The 15,871-nt window shown below is 41.4% G+C and overlaps 1 protein-coding gene across 1 annotated transcript in view; it reads right to left on the bottom strand.

The window, feature by feature from the left end:
- LOC101947464 (cyclase associated actin cytoskeleton regulatory protein 2) overlaps positions 1 to 15,584 on the bottom strand; it is a 93,035-nt gene extending 77,451 nt beyond the window's left edge. Inside the window, exons 1-2 of the mRNA XM_005309961.3 lie at positions 15,251 to 15,584; positions 2,804 to 2,928 (exon numbers count right to left, since the gene is read on the bottom strand). Of these exons, the coding sequence (XP_005310018.1) occupies positions 2,804 to 2,927 (124 nt within the window). The 5' untranslated portion in view covers position 2,928; positions 15,251 to 15,584. The remainder of the gene's footprint in view (positions 1 to 2,803; positions 2,929 to 15,250) is intronic.
- Between the last annotated feature and the right edge of the window lie 287 nt (positions 15,585 to 15,871).

Consider the following 15,871-nt stretch of genomic DNA (forward strand, 5'->3'; position numbering starts at 1 on the left):
CTATTTAAACTGGACGTGGATTGTCTTGACTATTGGGAAACCCAGGTAAGAATCAGTTTCTTACACCAAACTGGCTTTCTGAATAGCCTTATATATCATTTAAGCCAGAGAAAGTAATCTTTTCTTGGATATTTTCCAGTCCCTTTTTCGCTCCCTGATATGCCGTCTATATATCCTCTCTATGGAGATATATCCTCTCTATGGCCCTCATCCAGCACATGTGTAAATTTAAGCCACTCAAGTGCTTTGCAGAATCAGGGTCAAAATTCTCCCCTTCCTCTCTCCCTGAGCTTCCCCTCTACTTGGTAAAAAGTAAAGCCTGTTCTGAAGGGACACTGGGCTTTGCCCAATGCTGTCTTAACCAGTTGGCACTGCACTACTGCAGAACCCTGATTAATAACCCTGAAAGCTCTTTTTGCAGTAACAGCATTTTGGCCCTTTGACAGAAAACACTAGCTTTGACAATGAGGACTTGGAATTGCCTGTGTTTAGCGTTCTGTGCTTAAGCTGCTTGATGGAATGCCTAGGCTGTCCTGTTCTCCTTATGTCACTTACTTTTCCTCTCACCTTTAATTCTAAGGAATTTCTGGGCTTTCATCCATTTGAAATGTTTATGTGTACGTTTCTTGTGGGACCTACCACACAAAGTTTTTTATGGTGGAGAAGAAAATGTTTTCCAAAGCCCATTTATATTCTTTGTAAAAATCCATGCCAGTCTCCACGACGCTCATTTTAAGCTTTTATTTTGGAGCACAGAGACTCAAAGAGTAGCCCATCAAGTGCACTAACACTGTAGAAAGTCAGAACACAGCTATACCTATTTTTAGGAAGCAAAGCTGCTGATTTCTGAGACCATATCCTAGAGTTTGCTGTGGACCTCTCTGTAATTCAGAAACTGCATGTTTTTCCTGCAAGCCTGCCACCATGATCTTCAGGACCAAAATGTGTACTCTCCTCCCCCGTGCCATGTATGATAAAAATATTAACCAACTAAGATGGAATAAAATATACATTCAAGCCTAACTGATCACACATATATTCCGAAGTAAGCAATGGTAAATTATTTGGGTCATTGCTATGAAAGAACACATACTCTTTTACATGAGTTCCTGTTTTAAAGGACATAAAGACTTCTCAGGAACACTCATGTCTTCTGCTAATTAGCCTATAAAACAGGTGCAACTATAAAGCTCTGACTATTGAGCGATAACGTGGCTTAAAACATGGTATGCCCAGAGCCTCCATCTTTGAGGGACACCGTTAAGGAAAGTGGCGTGAATACAGATGGAGAACTCTATGTGTCATGTTACTGAGCCACATTCATCCCCGGTGAGGAACTTGGGCCATCATGTTTAGCCATAGAGACTATTTGGAATGTGAGAACCTGCCCTGAAACATACCACCACAGGCATATAACTTATAGCTGTGCTCATGGCACCACACACATAACAATGGCCTAAAATGAACACTATTGCTAGAACTGATACATCTCTCCAAACTCATGGATTGCTTGAGTGTGACACTGCACATGATGTGGGCTCTATGCACTCTGCCAGCACAGCCTAGGTTCTGGGCTCACATCTATGGTAATTGCCTGTGGCAGGAGTGCCATACAGGGAACATCCTGTAGTCCCTGCTCCTCCAGGAAACTTGGGACTGACAGATGCAGTCTCCAGAACAGGCAGGGCCAGACCAGCTGGGAGATGTGTTGATTTACAACCTCTCACAGACAGGCTTTGCTGGTTGCGTTCCTGCGCAGCCCAGCCAGGATTTAAAAGCAGCACTTTCCCCAGTGGTGAATCCTCCATCTGATGTAGCTGGCCCCATAGGCACAGGGTTGTGCAAATGTAATGGGTAGATGTGGCTTTGCAATTAAAATAATCACAACAGGGACCTTAGTAACAATGGCTCCAATCCTGCAGTGAGCTTTCTGTGGATGCAGGGGTCTTCCCCAACTGGAGCTCATTGCAGGATTGGAGCCTATGTTTTGAAAATACATCGTTCTTAATAGTTACTTATTTTCCCAGCTTCTGTGTGGGTCATGTGTTCTTGTCTGACTATTCGCTCATGCAGTTTTGCTTAACCTGGAAATGTCAAAGACAACCAAAAGTCTAACTTAAGATCTGTACAGTGTGAGTAAGTATGGCTTGGCAACATGGTACAGACAAGCGTGGGTAGATTGGGATCCTAGCCTTCCTTCCTCTGTTTGGAGGGCTTTGGAGATGCACTTCTGGGGGCAGAGGATGAAAGAGAGTGTCAAATAAGGCCAATGCTGCGCTGGTGGCAGCAATTAGTGAGCAAATGCTTATGAACAAGTTCAGCTGTGATTAAGGGGATCAAGCTATTCAATGCAGTGTTTCCGCACAGTGAAATTCAATTCAGGAGCTGGAAAATAAATCCTGATTGCTGATTTCTTCAGTAAAATGTATATTCTGCCTTTTCAGGAACACTCATGTCTTCTGCTAATTAGCCCCAGCAGACATTTTCAACTGTGAGTGCTCTGTAACAATATAAACAGTAAAACAGAAAGAGCAATAAAGCTTGAAATATGGACTATATATTTAAGACTAGTTCAAATCTTGAATTTTCTAGGGCATGCTAATGTATGATTAAGATTAAGGTTGCCTCCTGACATTTTCCAACTGAGTCTACAAAAAGAAAAAAATTGCTTTCTGCTAATGTGCAGCTCTCAAGGGGCTGGGATTGTTCTTTCTCTCTTGGAACAAAAAACATGCTCCACTTACAGGCTATATATCTGGCATTCCAAAAAAAGGCATGCAGTTCTTGAAAGAGCCACTCATACCTCCATTGACTCCGTTTACAGCTCCACACTCCATTCCAATGGATCTGTGTGAATCTGAAAACAATGATTCAAGTCGAATTACAGCTTTTTCCAGCCTCTCCATCAACACCTGTGTCTCCGCCATTCTGAAAGACAAAAACAATGTTAGACATTTGCATATGAGCACGGTTTTACAGCACTATCATTCTTCTGTAGTTTTTGGTGATTTTAACTTTCATCAATTTCTAGGCTAAGGACAGGTTTACTGATGTCCCTTATAAAAACTACTTAGCTTGCATCATCACAACATTAGAAAAACAATCCCCTCCCCAGTAAATTTGTTATATTTTAAGGGAGTGGTCTCTATTTTTACATCTCCAAATGACAGGTATAAATGACGGTCAGTGCAATTTTGGTTACTTGCACAGCCTGACAGCACCTGTAAATTAGGTACTTGGATATCCAAGTGACTGAAATATAGTTGTAAATAATTGTTGGCATAAGGTTGTGCCTGCAATCATTTGTACCTGCTATTTACAGATACAATATGGAACGCAGTTAAATCTGGACTAAAAGTTAGGTTGTGAATGTACATTCTCTCCTTGGATTTCCTAGATCTTTCCAATCATTGTATATACTGTGGTAAGATTCTGTCTTGGTTGTTTTTACTAATGACTATGCAGCTTCAATTCAAGAAACCAAGAAGGTCTTGTATTTGCTTCTTTAAGATCTGACCTCTCATCAGTTAATGTTGTCTTCTTTCCCTTCTAAAAGTACATGATGTGAACAAATCAAATAAACAGCTAGGTTTCAAAAAGCATGGAACCCCTCCCCCTTCATCATTTACTTAACAGGTTTCACGCACACATGTTCCATTTAAGGTTGTGAACATTTTATCCAAGTAAGTGACATCCAGGGTATGCATATGTTATTTCCTAATAAACATAATTGCTAAAAGTGTTAATCCCTCAGAGATACCACATGTGTAATACTAGATTCCAACAAACTACATTTTATTAAGCTACACTAGCAACCAGAACAAACACCATTGTGCTACTTACCGGTCCCCATACTGTGGGAAGAGTGTCTAAAGTACTATTATTAGATAGCCAAATATGCAACGAGGGTTTTTACCATTATTATTACTACATCTTTTTAATTTTTTAAAAAGATGTAACAGGGTATTAGGATCCTACATAGAGATACAGAGCTCTTCTGCTGATTCACCTTGGCTGTCAGGCTAATGGGTCCTTTTAGCTCAACCCTAGTAGTTTAATAAGGTTTGTGAGTGACTGGGGAGCAAGAAACTAGAAGAAAAGCCAGTGGGTTCTACAGGGAAAAACCCTAGGAACAGACATTTTCAGAAAAAAAGTGTTGGTTGAGGTTTATATTTTGTTCCTATTTATGTTAGCAATAAAGGCAAATCCTTGGACATGGGTAAGCTTGGACTAGATCCACTGTGCGTGTGTACTGTGCTAGGTTCAGGGTGGGAACTCAACCTGCTTACAATAGATGTGTGCATTGTTCTTTTTGCAAAATTTAATCTGCATATCCAGTGAGTGAGTTGGACATAAACATTCCAAAAATTGTTTGTTTTTTAACATACCGGATATTTTGTCTGAATGAAATAAGATAGATGGTACCAGGAGAGATTCCACAATGTGCAAGATTTTGTGAAAATATAAGAACCTTTTCTTAAAATGAGTATTGTTTACCCCTAAAAAAAACTAGACTCTCTTCCTTCCACATTCTACACAAATCTCATGTGCTAAGGTCTAAAAGTGAAGTTGTAAAATACTCTAAAGTGAGGTTGGGCTGACTCATTATCTTGAAATAAGGACCATCTACAGTCTAAGTCAAGACAACTATCTGATTTAAAAAACACAGCTTTCTTTTTCTTCCCAGTAAAGACATAGCCTACCTGAACCTGGAAAAAGCCTGGAACAGTATCTCTGAAAGGTGCTCACTAGGATGTTAACTCAGATGCCCAATGATGATAATTAAATACCAACGCTGTTAACTATTTTATGCATGTAAGAAAGGAGAGGGGGATCATAGACCTGCACAATTTACTGTGATATTTCATTTTGGTGTCACGAGTGGGTGGTGTTGGCAAGGGGTCACCATTTATTTTTTCTCCAAGCCCAAGGAGCCTAGCACATGGGCAGAGCATATTTTATAGGCAAATCTTAAAATAGAATCACCATTCCTTCCACTACCCCCATCTGACCTCTACCTACAAATATACTTATGTCTGTACCTAGGAAAGAACAAAACTGCAGAATAACTTCTCTTGACACTCTTCATCTCAAATATTTGCCAACCTAGCAGACAAAGAAAGAGCAGCACAAATGGGCCTGCTCCTGCTATCATTCTGTATGGCTGACGGGAGAAAACCATATTGCTTTGTCTCAAGTAGAAACAAGCTTTAATGAGTCCATGAGGGTAAGTAGCACAGTGACATAAGAAAATAAAAAAAGTGAAAAAATATGATGACAATCAGAAGAGCAAAGATTCCAGTTTTGAACAGAAGAAAGGTGGTCCTTTCTTAAGTGTAGTTTTACTCTGAAAAGTAACTGTAAAAATAGTATCATAGGGTTCCTTGTTTAGTGGGTCTTTTTGATTCCTTACCATATTCACTCAGTTTAAAATTACAAAGATGTTTTTTTTTCCCTAGCTGCCAGCCCCTTCAAAATGAGCCTGGGATCTGAAAATCAAGCTGGGTCCTTTCTTTCTCACATATTTCCACCACACTGCAGATAGTGCAGGGCAAATTCTGCCCTCGGTTGTTCCAGTGCAACCTCATGAGATGCATTTTAGAAGTTGTGCAACTAAATCCCTTGCACTGCTTGGAGAAATCACTATAATAGTCTCCAAATTATAGTGGCCCATGCATTTGCTCTCTGATAAGATGGAACTGCACTACAAACTATACAAAAACCAAGCCTTCAGTATTCTAAAAAGGGAGCATCTTAAAGCCAACCACAAAGGTATTACAGGTTTAGAGTAGTATGTAGCAATCTATATCAGGAAGGCTTGTTTCATCTGCTAGCTAAGAAAGCAGTATAGCATATACTAAGTTAGGAGAAACATCCCAACATGTTCCTGGTATTCTTCTCAAACTGGAGGAGCATCCAATCATAGAACACAGCCAATATAAGCTGAAATGCAAAGAATAGCTACTTTCCTCTGTAATTGACATGTAACCTCCTTTAAATTGTTACAGGTGTGTTGGTATTGCCTGGTGAGGAACCCAAATCTTTGCTGCTCCCCACACTCAAGTTGTTCATAAAATGAGACCCCACTGTGCCAGCCAATGGCTTATGGTTTTAGGGATTAATTCCCAGTCAGAGAGACACTAAGGGGGGGAGGGGAGAGGAAGAATGGGACTAATTAAGTGCAGCAGAACCTATTTAGTTCCATCACCTTAAGAGGGGTGGGAGGGAAGAAGAGTAGGAGGAAGAAAAGGAAAAGAGTATGGGTGGTGAGTTTGTGTCATTATAAAGCATAAGTGGAAGGAGGAGACAAAATGGGGATTTCTCTCACAGAAGACAGTGTGATAAGAACAGTGTGTTTGCCAGAAGCTCACATATGGCATGTTAGAGAAACAGAAGTGCTACCTTGTATGGTTAGTACTTTGTTTTTATGTTAACTCCATGGAAAGAATGTAGCTAGAGACATGCCAAATTAATGTCAATTTAGATTAAACAAGAATCCCTGCAATAAAACCCTACCTAGAGAGAGGCTGACTTTGTACTCAAACCTGAGCCTTTGGTGAGCTTTCTTCTCATTTTGTCCTTGGCCCTATTGCAGGTTGTTTTAGGAACAGTGCTACTAAGTGTAGAGGACAGCTGTCTGAAAAAAATGTTCTAAATATTTTTTAAAGAATTAATGAAATGCTTTTGCATTTTTATAGCATTTTGATTTTTTTGCCAACAGTTTGACTAGCTTTAACTGCCTTGGAAAAAACTAGGCAAAAAATGTGTGTGGGAGGGGGTTTTTTGGTTAAAAATTTGAAATGGAAAAAAATGTCAGTGTTTGAAGCTTTTGACTGGTTCTAGTATGGTACAAAGTATAAAGGAACTTTCATAGCTGTATCTTGATGGATACAGATGATAGAAACTGATGTTCTATTAATAAAAAATGGGTCTTTTTAGTATAATATATTCTAGGCATACAGGATGGCATCCAAAAGGGTTTTTTTCTGTGAGCTACACTCTTCAGGTACAGTTTTGAGTCTTAAAAGCCTTTTTATCAGACAAGACCTCTCTGGAGAAGGGAAAATCCTGACCTTTCCTTGTTTTCTCCTACTTATCCCCAAGCTTTTTTTCCTTTGTTTGACATCATAGAGTTAGTATACAAATTGCCTAGTACTGCAGAGCCTACCTACTGTGTGTTTGGTTTTTCTGTCACTCTTCCTCTTTCCTGTGTTTTGTCCAACAGACTAAAGTTAAAAAAAAAAAAAAAATCCAAGAGGCAGTGTGACATTTTTATATTTTGATAATATATAAAATATTGGGAGAGCTTTCATTTAAAAAAAAAATCCCATCCAGCAAAACAGAGACTAAGATTAGAAACACATTTTAAGTCTCTTATCACATCCCAATTTAGTCTCCTATAACTATAGGTAAGCAATAGCACATGCCAGGATAATTATTCAAGAATCTGTCTATGCACACACTGAATGTGCTGAGGTCTTTGAAATATTTTACTGATTCACATTTTTGAATACAGTATGTGCATATATATTTAGTATGCCTTGAAATAGCAGTTTATTCTCTAATTACACATGAATATCTAGTTGTTTAAAAAAAAAAAAAGGAAAAAAACCTCCCATCCACAGCTGAATGATTCTTAATGCTTTATCAATGGTGATGACAAAGAAAAGTTCATTATTTAATGATCTACTGTAGCAATCAAGGATTGCTAATTTGATGGAGTTAAAATAACCAAGGCAACCCATTTCTTAGTACACCCTCCTAATCACTTATGCTTCCTTTTATGTCACTGTGTTCCCAGTTCTCTCCTTATCTTTTGTCTGGCTTTACTTGCTTCTCTTCATTCTGTTCTAAGGATAGAACAAGAAGCAATGGGCTTAAACTGCAGCAAGGGAGGTCTAGGTTGGACTTTAGGAAAAAGTTCCTAACTGTCAGGGTGGTTAAACACTGGAATAAATTGCCTAGGGAGGTTATGGAATCTCCATCTCTGGAGATATTTAAGAGTAGGTTAGATAAATGTCTATCAGGGATGGTCTAGACAGTATTTGGTCCTGCCATGCGGGCAGGGGCCTGGACGCGATGACCTCTTGAGGTCCCTTCTAGTCCTAGAATCTATGAATCTTCGTGACAATGAAGTGTAAGATTTTAAGTATTTTTCCCATCAATAGATATACTGTGTTCTTAGGCACCCCTTTGCCATGTATTAGCATAATACTTTTCAAGTAATCAAATCCATAGGGCTTGCAAGCCACTTAATTACATGCCACAAGTCCGATTACTGTATGCAGGCAAACTGCGCTGCTGAACTTGGAGAATATACTGTGGAGAATATACTGTATACGGCCACAGATGTTGGAGCTAGTGAAGTATGGCAACCTCATCCAATAAGATTGAATGGTAAAATCCTTAACTAAATTAGAATTCTATCTAACTTGTGCTTTTAATATGCCTTTGTTCTACAGTAACTCCTCGCTTAACGTTGTAGTTATGTTTCTGAAAAATGCGACTTTAAGCGAAACGATGTTAAGCAAATCCAATTTCCCCATAAGAATTAATGTAAATAAGGGGGTTAGGTTCCAGGGACATTTTTTTTCACCAGACAAACTATATATTCTATAGATATATACACACAGTATACATTTTAAACAAACAATTTAACACTGTTCACAGCTATGATGATTGTGAAGCTTGGTTGAGGTGGTGAAGTTAGAGGGTGGAAGAGGGAGGGATATTTCCCAGGAAATGCCTTGCTGCTAAATGATGAACTAGCACTTGGCTGAGCCCTCAAGGGTTAACACATTGTTGTTAATGTAGCCTCTCACACAAGGCAGCACAAACACGAGGGAGGGGAGACAGCATAGCAGACAGAGACAGACACACCTTGCATGAGGGAGAGAGAGAGATGCACACTGCCCCTTTAAGTAAGCTGACCCACTCTTAACTGCATTGTCTTTTTAAGTGGATCAGGAAGTTGGGGCAGCAGCTGCTGCTCCAGGCTCTCTGTCTCTCTCCGTCCATGTCCCCTCCCTACTCTATATGGAGAAGGGGTAAGTGGGGAGCAGGGGGTAGGGGGCACCCTGTCATTAGCACCCCCCTTTCCTCCTGCACAGCAAGCAGGAGTCTCGGGGAGCAGCTCCAAGGCAGAGGGCAGGAGCAGCACATAGCAGTGGGGGGAGGGACAGCTGAACTGTCCAGCAATTGATAGCCTGCTGGGGTGGCTGCAGCACAGGGAACTTAGGGAGAGCTGATGGTGGGGCTGCCGGTCGACCCTGGTTACAAGCCCCCACCAACTAGCTGAAACGGGCTGCTCTTCCTGAAAGGAGTAGACAAAGCAGGCAGCTGCCAAAGACGTTCGAAGGGAGCATTGCACAACTTTAAACAAGCATGTTTCCTAATTGATCAGCAATGAAACAATGTTAACTGGGACGACTTTAAGAGAGGAGTTACTGTATTTAAAAGGGTATGCTCCCCAGTGCAAAGAAGCTGTCCGGGTTTCACTTCTTTGACCAGCCAGAATTATGGTAACCATCAACAACAAAAGATCATGGTAGGAACGAAGACAATAGTCTCTAGGCAAAACTTCCAGAACCGGCAACCGTTAAGTTGCTGTTACTACCACTTAGGGCAAACTTGATTGTTTCTCTATAGCAGGGGTAGGCAACCTATGGCACGCGTGCTGAAGGCGGCATGCGAGCTGATTTTCAGTGGCACTCACACTGCCCGGGTCCTGGCCACCGGTCCAGGGGGCTCTGCATTTTAATTTAATTTTAAATGAAACTTCTTAAACATTTTAAAAACCTTATTTACTTTACATACAACAACCTTATTTACTTTACATACAACAATATATAAATAGTTATATATTATAGACTGATAGAATGAGACCTTCTAAAAACGTTAACATGTATTACTGGCACGCGAAACCTTAAATTAGAGTGAATAAATGAAGACTTGGCACACCACTTCTGAAAGGTTGCTGACCCCTGCTCTATAGTATACCCTAGCTCTGGAGAATGTCCATACTCTGCCAAATCCTGCATTCCTCATTCAATTTTGTTTTATTCAGACAAAATGCGCTGTCAATGGGTAATCTTTTCTAAATAAAGGAATGCACATCACATTCTCCCATTCAAAGCTGAGTATGTGAGTATTACTCAAGATTTAAGAGAAACCAGGCAGGAATCCTCCTGCAAGTTCAGGAGGTAGGTAGAGAGGGGTAAGTAGCTACTTTGCTGCTATTAATACTGCACTCTGTGGGCTGTATCAGCTGTGGCTTCACAAAGCCTGATTCAACTCCCACTAAAGTCAGTGGAAAGACTCCAATTCTCTTCTAAGAGATTTATATCGAGTTCTAAGTGAGGCCTGTGGCATATTAACTGACCACACTCTCTTAGTCCACTTCCCACCACACCCAAATCCTCTTTCATGCTACCACAGAGAAACATACCATGGATTCGTGTAGCACTCCTCTGTCCTGCCCCTGCTATCCTAGTACTTAGGCTCCTTCCCCATCCTTTTCTTCAAAAGGAGGTAGAATAACATCATTTGAATCTGACTTAAATTAATGAGAATTGGTCCATTTCTGTAAGAGAACTAGGGTAGACTTTTTAACGGGTACTAGTGGATTGAGAAAGGAGGATGGAAAACAGTTACCATGTATATACTACATGATCCAATAAATTTCACAATCAGAAAATGAGGACAGTTCAGCCAATCATAATTATAAAATCCATCACTCATGGACCATATTAGGTCTGAACTTTATAAGCAGAGGAAGCACTTCATTCAATATGGGAATGCAGCCACTTCGGGTGTGACATATAGCATTGGTCTAACAACTCACAGGAGTTTAGAACAAGTGAAGAATACTGCCATATCCTGTTTAAACTACAAAAGAAATGGCAGTTGGAAGAATGTCTGGAATAGGGCTAGGACAAGGTGGATACCATTATTACTGTTACAAAAAGCAATGTGGTCTTTACTGATCACAAGTAATCAGGCCCTTTTTTTCATGTCTCATTCCAAAGACAAAGGCTCTAATACCCCAGTGTCTCCAGAACTATACTGGGGCATGTGTTCGCTTCTGACACAGAATGAAGAGTGCCACCTACTGAATTACCAACAACATTTCTTATAGCACCTTGGTTTCTGTCTGAAGATCTTCCCTCTTAATAGTGACCAAGCTCAACCTTATTCCGTTTATGAGAACTAACCGGCATATATCCCAGGGTGACAGAGTTGTACGCAACTTATCCCACATCAGAGTTTCAGTGTCTGGAATTATGAACTCCAGAATGACCAAGTTAATCCTGATTAGGTCTTGTTTAACTTGACCATTTCTACAGTTAACCTTTTCTAACATGGCTGCTCTGATTGGCATGAAATCTTCATATGGCTGAATTATTCTTTTCCCTAAACCACTGGTGGTTAGGTGCAGAATGTGTTGAATCAGTGGTTCCTTCAGAAAAGTAGCACATTAATATGTAGTTACATTGATGGAAAAACTGGACTGAAATATTACAAATCCTATGCTGTAATAGGATTTGAACTCACTGCCTTGGAACTAAATCAGATACTTTAGCCAATTATGTAGTTGGCCACTTATCTACCTTTTAACTAGGCCACAAACGTTATTCATTGGGCCAGTGATTCCCAATGCACAGTAGTACCTGCACATCAGGCTTTTATAATTAGTACTCTTGACTGTTCCAGCCAGCATAAGTCTTGAGATGCTGAAGACCACCGGCCACTACTGGCTCAACACTTCATAAGAGTGGGTCACTCTTTTGTATGTGTGTTAACACTTGATGAAATGTCCTCTTGCAACCATGAGACTGAAGTCTTCAGCAGCCCAAGTGCCACTGTAAGGGTATGTCTACACTACCCGCTGAATCTAGAGTCTAGACGCGATAAATCGATCCACGAGTGCTCTCCCAAAAACTCCTGTACTCCACCGCCCCAAGAGGTGCAAGCGGAGTCAATTGGGGAGCGGCAGCAGTCGACTCACCGCAGCGAAGACACCGCGGTGACTAGGTCTAAGTACGTCGACTTCAGCTATGTTATTCATGTAGCTGAAGTTGCGTAACTTAGATTGACCTCCCTCCCCAGTGTAGACCAGGCCTAAATTAATATGTATAGATGAACTAGAGGTACGTGCAAAGACTTAGCGCCTGAACAAGCTCTCACTGATATCGATAGGAGTCTGACTGGGCCCTTAGTCTGATAAACTATTATCCGTTTTCCAAACGATTTGGGAACTCTTGGCATAGACTAGACAGCTTTGGTTACCATTCATGGGAATTTATAACTCTTAAGTTAGCTATACAAAATAACTTTCCTTTTGCATTCCAAATACAAGAGAAACATCTAGAATTAAGAAGAAAGAATTTTCAAAAATTGAATAATGCAGCCAAAGTCTCTTCCTTAGTTTGTTATAAGATCTACGTGCCTGAAAACTTAGTGCAAGTCAGGGTTAACTTACTGTTTTGTTTGCCTAATAAATGTGAGAAGTAAAGGAATTTTCCCAATTTTTACTATAAAAGTGTCTAACTAAGACACACCTACTAAAATTCTCTCTTTTTTTTTTTTTTTGCATGTGATTTTTTTAGGGCAATGAAGTCTGCGCAAAACCACAATGAACATTCCATTAAAGGTACTTGGCATGCCAGCATTCTTCCTCTCTGGATCTCAAAGCATTTTACTAAGGTGGGTAAATGTCCTTATTCCTTAAAGACTGTAAACTGAAGTACAGCAAAATTAAATGACTTGTATCAAGTCACACTAAAAGTCAGTGGTAAAGCCAGGAACAAAATATGGGTCTCCCGACTTCCAGTCCTCCTGCCCACTCCACTGGGCCACATTCTTTCTCCAGATTCCCATCAAATGTAGTCCTGTATAGATGGTAATTTTAGTGTTCTTTTGGAGCCACTATCAGGATTGTCAGTATTGCTCTTGCAAGAGAGATTTAGGCGAGTTATGGTTTGCAATGTGGAAGTCTGATATGAACATAAAGAAATATTTGTTTACCTGTTTATACTTTAGTTAATATAGGATCTTAGTGTACCAAGATCACTCACCATTAGCTATAGGACTGAGGATACTAAGCATTTTTTTCACTGAAGTATTTGCTATTGTCTACAATGGATGACTAAGCCATGTAATGTGTTAGACCTACTGTAGTAAATAATGCACACCTTTTTCATTTTTATTTAATAGAGAAAACATATTTTATTCATTACACTTGGAGTTCTGCCTATGCACCGTCTAGATCTGAGCAGTGCTCACTTTCTTGAGGGAGAAAGGTTGATGAATCACAGAAATATTCTAAGGACCCTGTAACACTTTATTACAACAAAGATCTAAAATGTCATATTATTCTACACACCTTGCTTCCCTATAGAAAAAGCACTGTTCATAGTACTACATTGTTTAAAAGCTTCCCTTGTTCTCCCCCCCAACCTTCAATTTTGTTATGAAATTCTTGTTTTAAAGTTTATAGTGTTAAACAAAAGCTAAAGGAAACTTTACCATTCTGTGAGCTGTAAACAAAAGAAAAACCTGCTTCAATATGTCTGAGGCATAAAAATTAGGATGTGAAAATATTCACTTTGCTAATGTATTAATACCTTATGCAATAAGGACATCTTTGAGAAAGTATTTAACAGCTTGCAATTTAAAAATACCACTCACTCCCTGAAATATGAATGGTTTGCAGATAATGATTTCATAGAACAATGAAGCATGGTACCCACTGAACCAAACACTTTTGTCTTTATATCCTGCAGCATTTTTTAAAAACACAGTAGTCCCCTTTTTTAAACTGTTAATATAGCTGTCTCTAGATCAATGTTTTTTTCTTTAAATATATTCTATCATTGTATTAGTCATTAGTCATTTTTTTCAAAAGTCCTTTATTTAAATTTTTTTACTGATTTTGATTAAATTTGGTTTGATTTGATATAAGCCATCAGCTGTGTTTGTCTATTGCAAACATATAGCTCTAAATTCCCAGTCATTTAAAAAAAATACATTTATTTTATAGTCTTTCAGGTGGGCTCATGATTAATTCTACTCTGCTATTGTGCAAAATGAATCTGTCGAGAGTATTCCTTTAAAATGTTAATTTATTTCAAAATGCAAGGTGTAGGCTTTGAGTTCCTTGATTCTTCTCTCTTGACCCCCCTCCCGCCCCCAACCTTCCTCCTTTGGTTTTGTAGCATCCCTGTAAGTAGTGTCTCTCTGTTACATGTTCTCCCTTGCGATAGTATATCCTAAATTGCTCTTTAACCCTTTGCTTTCCACGAAGCTATACCTGTAGGCTAATCACTAACCTAAATCTCTTGTCACCTAAAATTTTGCTTCTGTGGCTCTAGGTGTTTCCTGGCACAATTTAAGCCTAGCCACCATCAAACAGCCCTGGCTCCTGAACAAAATTAGCTAATCTTAGTCTTGCACCCTCCGAATCAGCAGGGCATCACTTGACACCTTCAGATCTAAACGAACAACCAGACGGTTTCCGACAATCTCTTAGAAAAACAGGGTGATGCGGGTGTGGGGTGTCTAATCCAACAAATTTTATGGCTCTATCTACCCTCAACAAGTCAAATCCTGCAGTGCTGCTCTCAGGGGCTGTCACACACCTTCCCTTCTCCTCCTCAGTTGAATACGAGGTTGAAAAGCAGAATATGCAGGTACAGCTGTAATAATAAAAGCCCTGGTTCTCTGGAAGCGCTTCTCTGGTGCTGCGTGCAGCTGTCAGCCTGGCTTCAGTGCGGACGGGGGGCGGGGGGAAGGGAGAGGTGATGTTGGGGCTTTTCAGGGGCTGAGCCGAAAGTTGAAGAGCGGGCCGGGGCCCTGGCCAGCAGCAGGCCACCGCCCAGAGCATGTGGGGGAGGCAGCACGACTGTGTAGAGCTGACCCAGATAGAGGAGGCAAAGGCAGCTCTGTCGCTATGCAGCCCCGCCCCCGAAGCCCGCAAGGGCAGCACTGCTTGGGGATCATGGTACAATAAACCCCCTACCGCACCCCTCAGCATCCCTCCCTCCCCCAAGATGTCCTCTGCAGGCAGCAGCCGCTTGGCAACGCAAGGCCCCTCTGCATGGCCCCCTGCAGCCGCCGCTCCGCCTCGCGCGCGTACACACACATACCGCCCCGCTCCGAATCGCCCCGCAAGGCTGCCCCCACCCCAGCCCTCCTGCGGCACCTCCACAGCGGGCTCCGCCCGGCCCGCCGCGGGCTGCTCTGGAATTACCTGGCTGGAGGAGCCCCCTGCTCGCGTCCTTGCTGCGGGGAAAATCCCTGGCCGCTGCCGCCGCCGCCGCCGCCTCCTCCTCTCCGTGGGAGCTGGTGTCAGTCAGGCCGGCAGAGAGACACGCACCGCAGCTTCCGGGAGCGCCAAATAAAGCCAAGTCCAGCAAGAGAGAGATGGAGAAAGACAGCAAAGGGGGTGAGGGGCTGTGTGAAAATGGAGTGAGAGCGAGAGCTGTCTCTCAGCAGCTCCACCAACCGCCCTGTGTAACAGGCGGAGAGGAAATGGAAATCTTAGCACATCACTAGGGAGCAGGCAGCCTGGGAGGAGGCTGGGAAAAGTGGGCTCACGGAGGCCAAGGGGAAAGACAGCAGGTGGGGTGGGGGGAGTAATGGAGCAGGCGTGGGAAGCAAGGATCTGGGGTAATACCTGGGCAAGAGAAAAGGAAATCTACTCTGCCTGGCTACCCAGGGCAGTCCTGCTTGGTCTTCCCTCTCTAATAGGGAGACAAGGTGGGTGTGAGGTAATAACACCTTTTATTGGACCAACTTCTGTTGGTGAGACAAGAAGCAAGCTTTGGAGCTCTTCTTCAAGGCGGGAAAAGAGCTCTCTGGAGTGCCAGAG

Source organism: Chrysemys picta, chromosome 2, assembly GCF_011386835.1.
Source record: "Chrysemys picta bellii isolate R12L10 chromosome 2, ASM1138683v2, whole genome shotgun sequence".
Lineage (NCBI taxonomy): Eukaryota > Metazoa > Chordata > Testudines > Emydidae > Chrysemys > Chrysemys picta.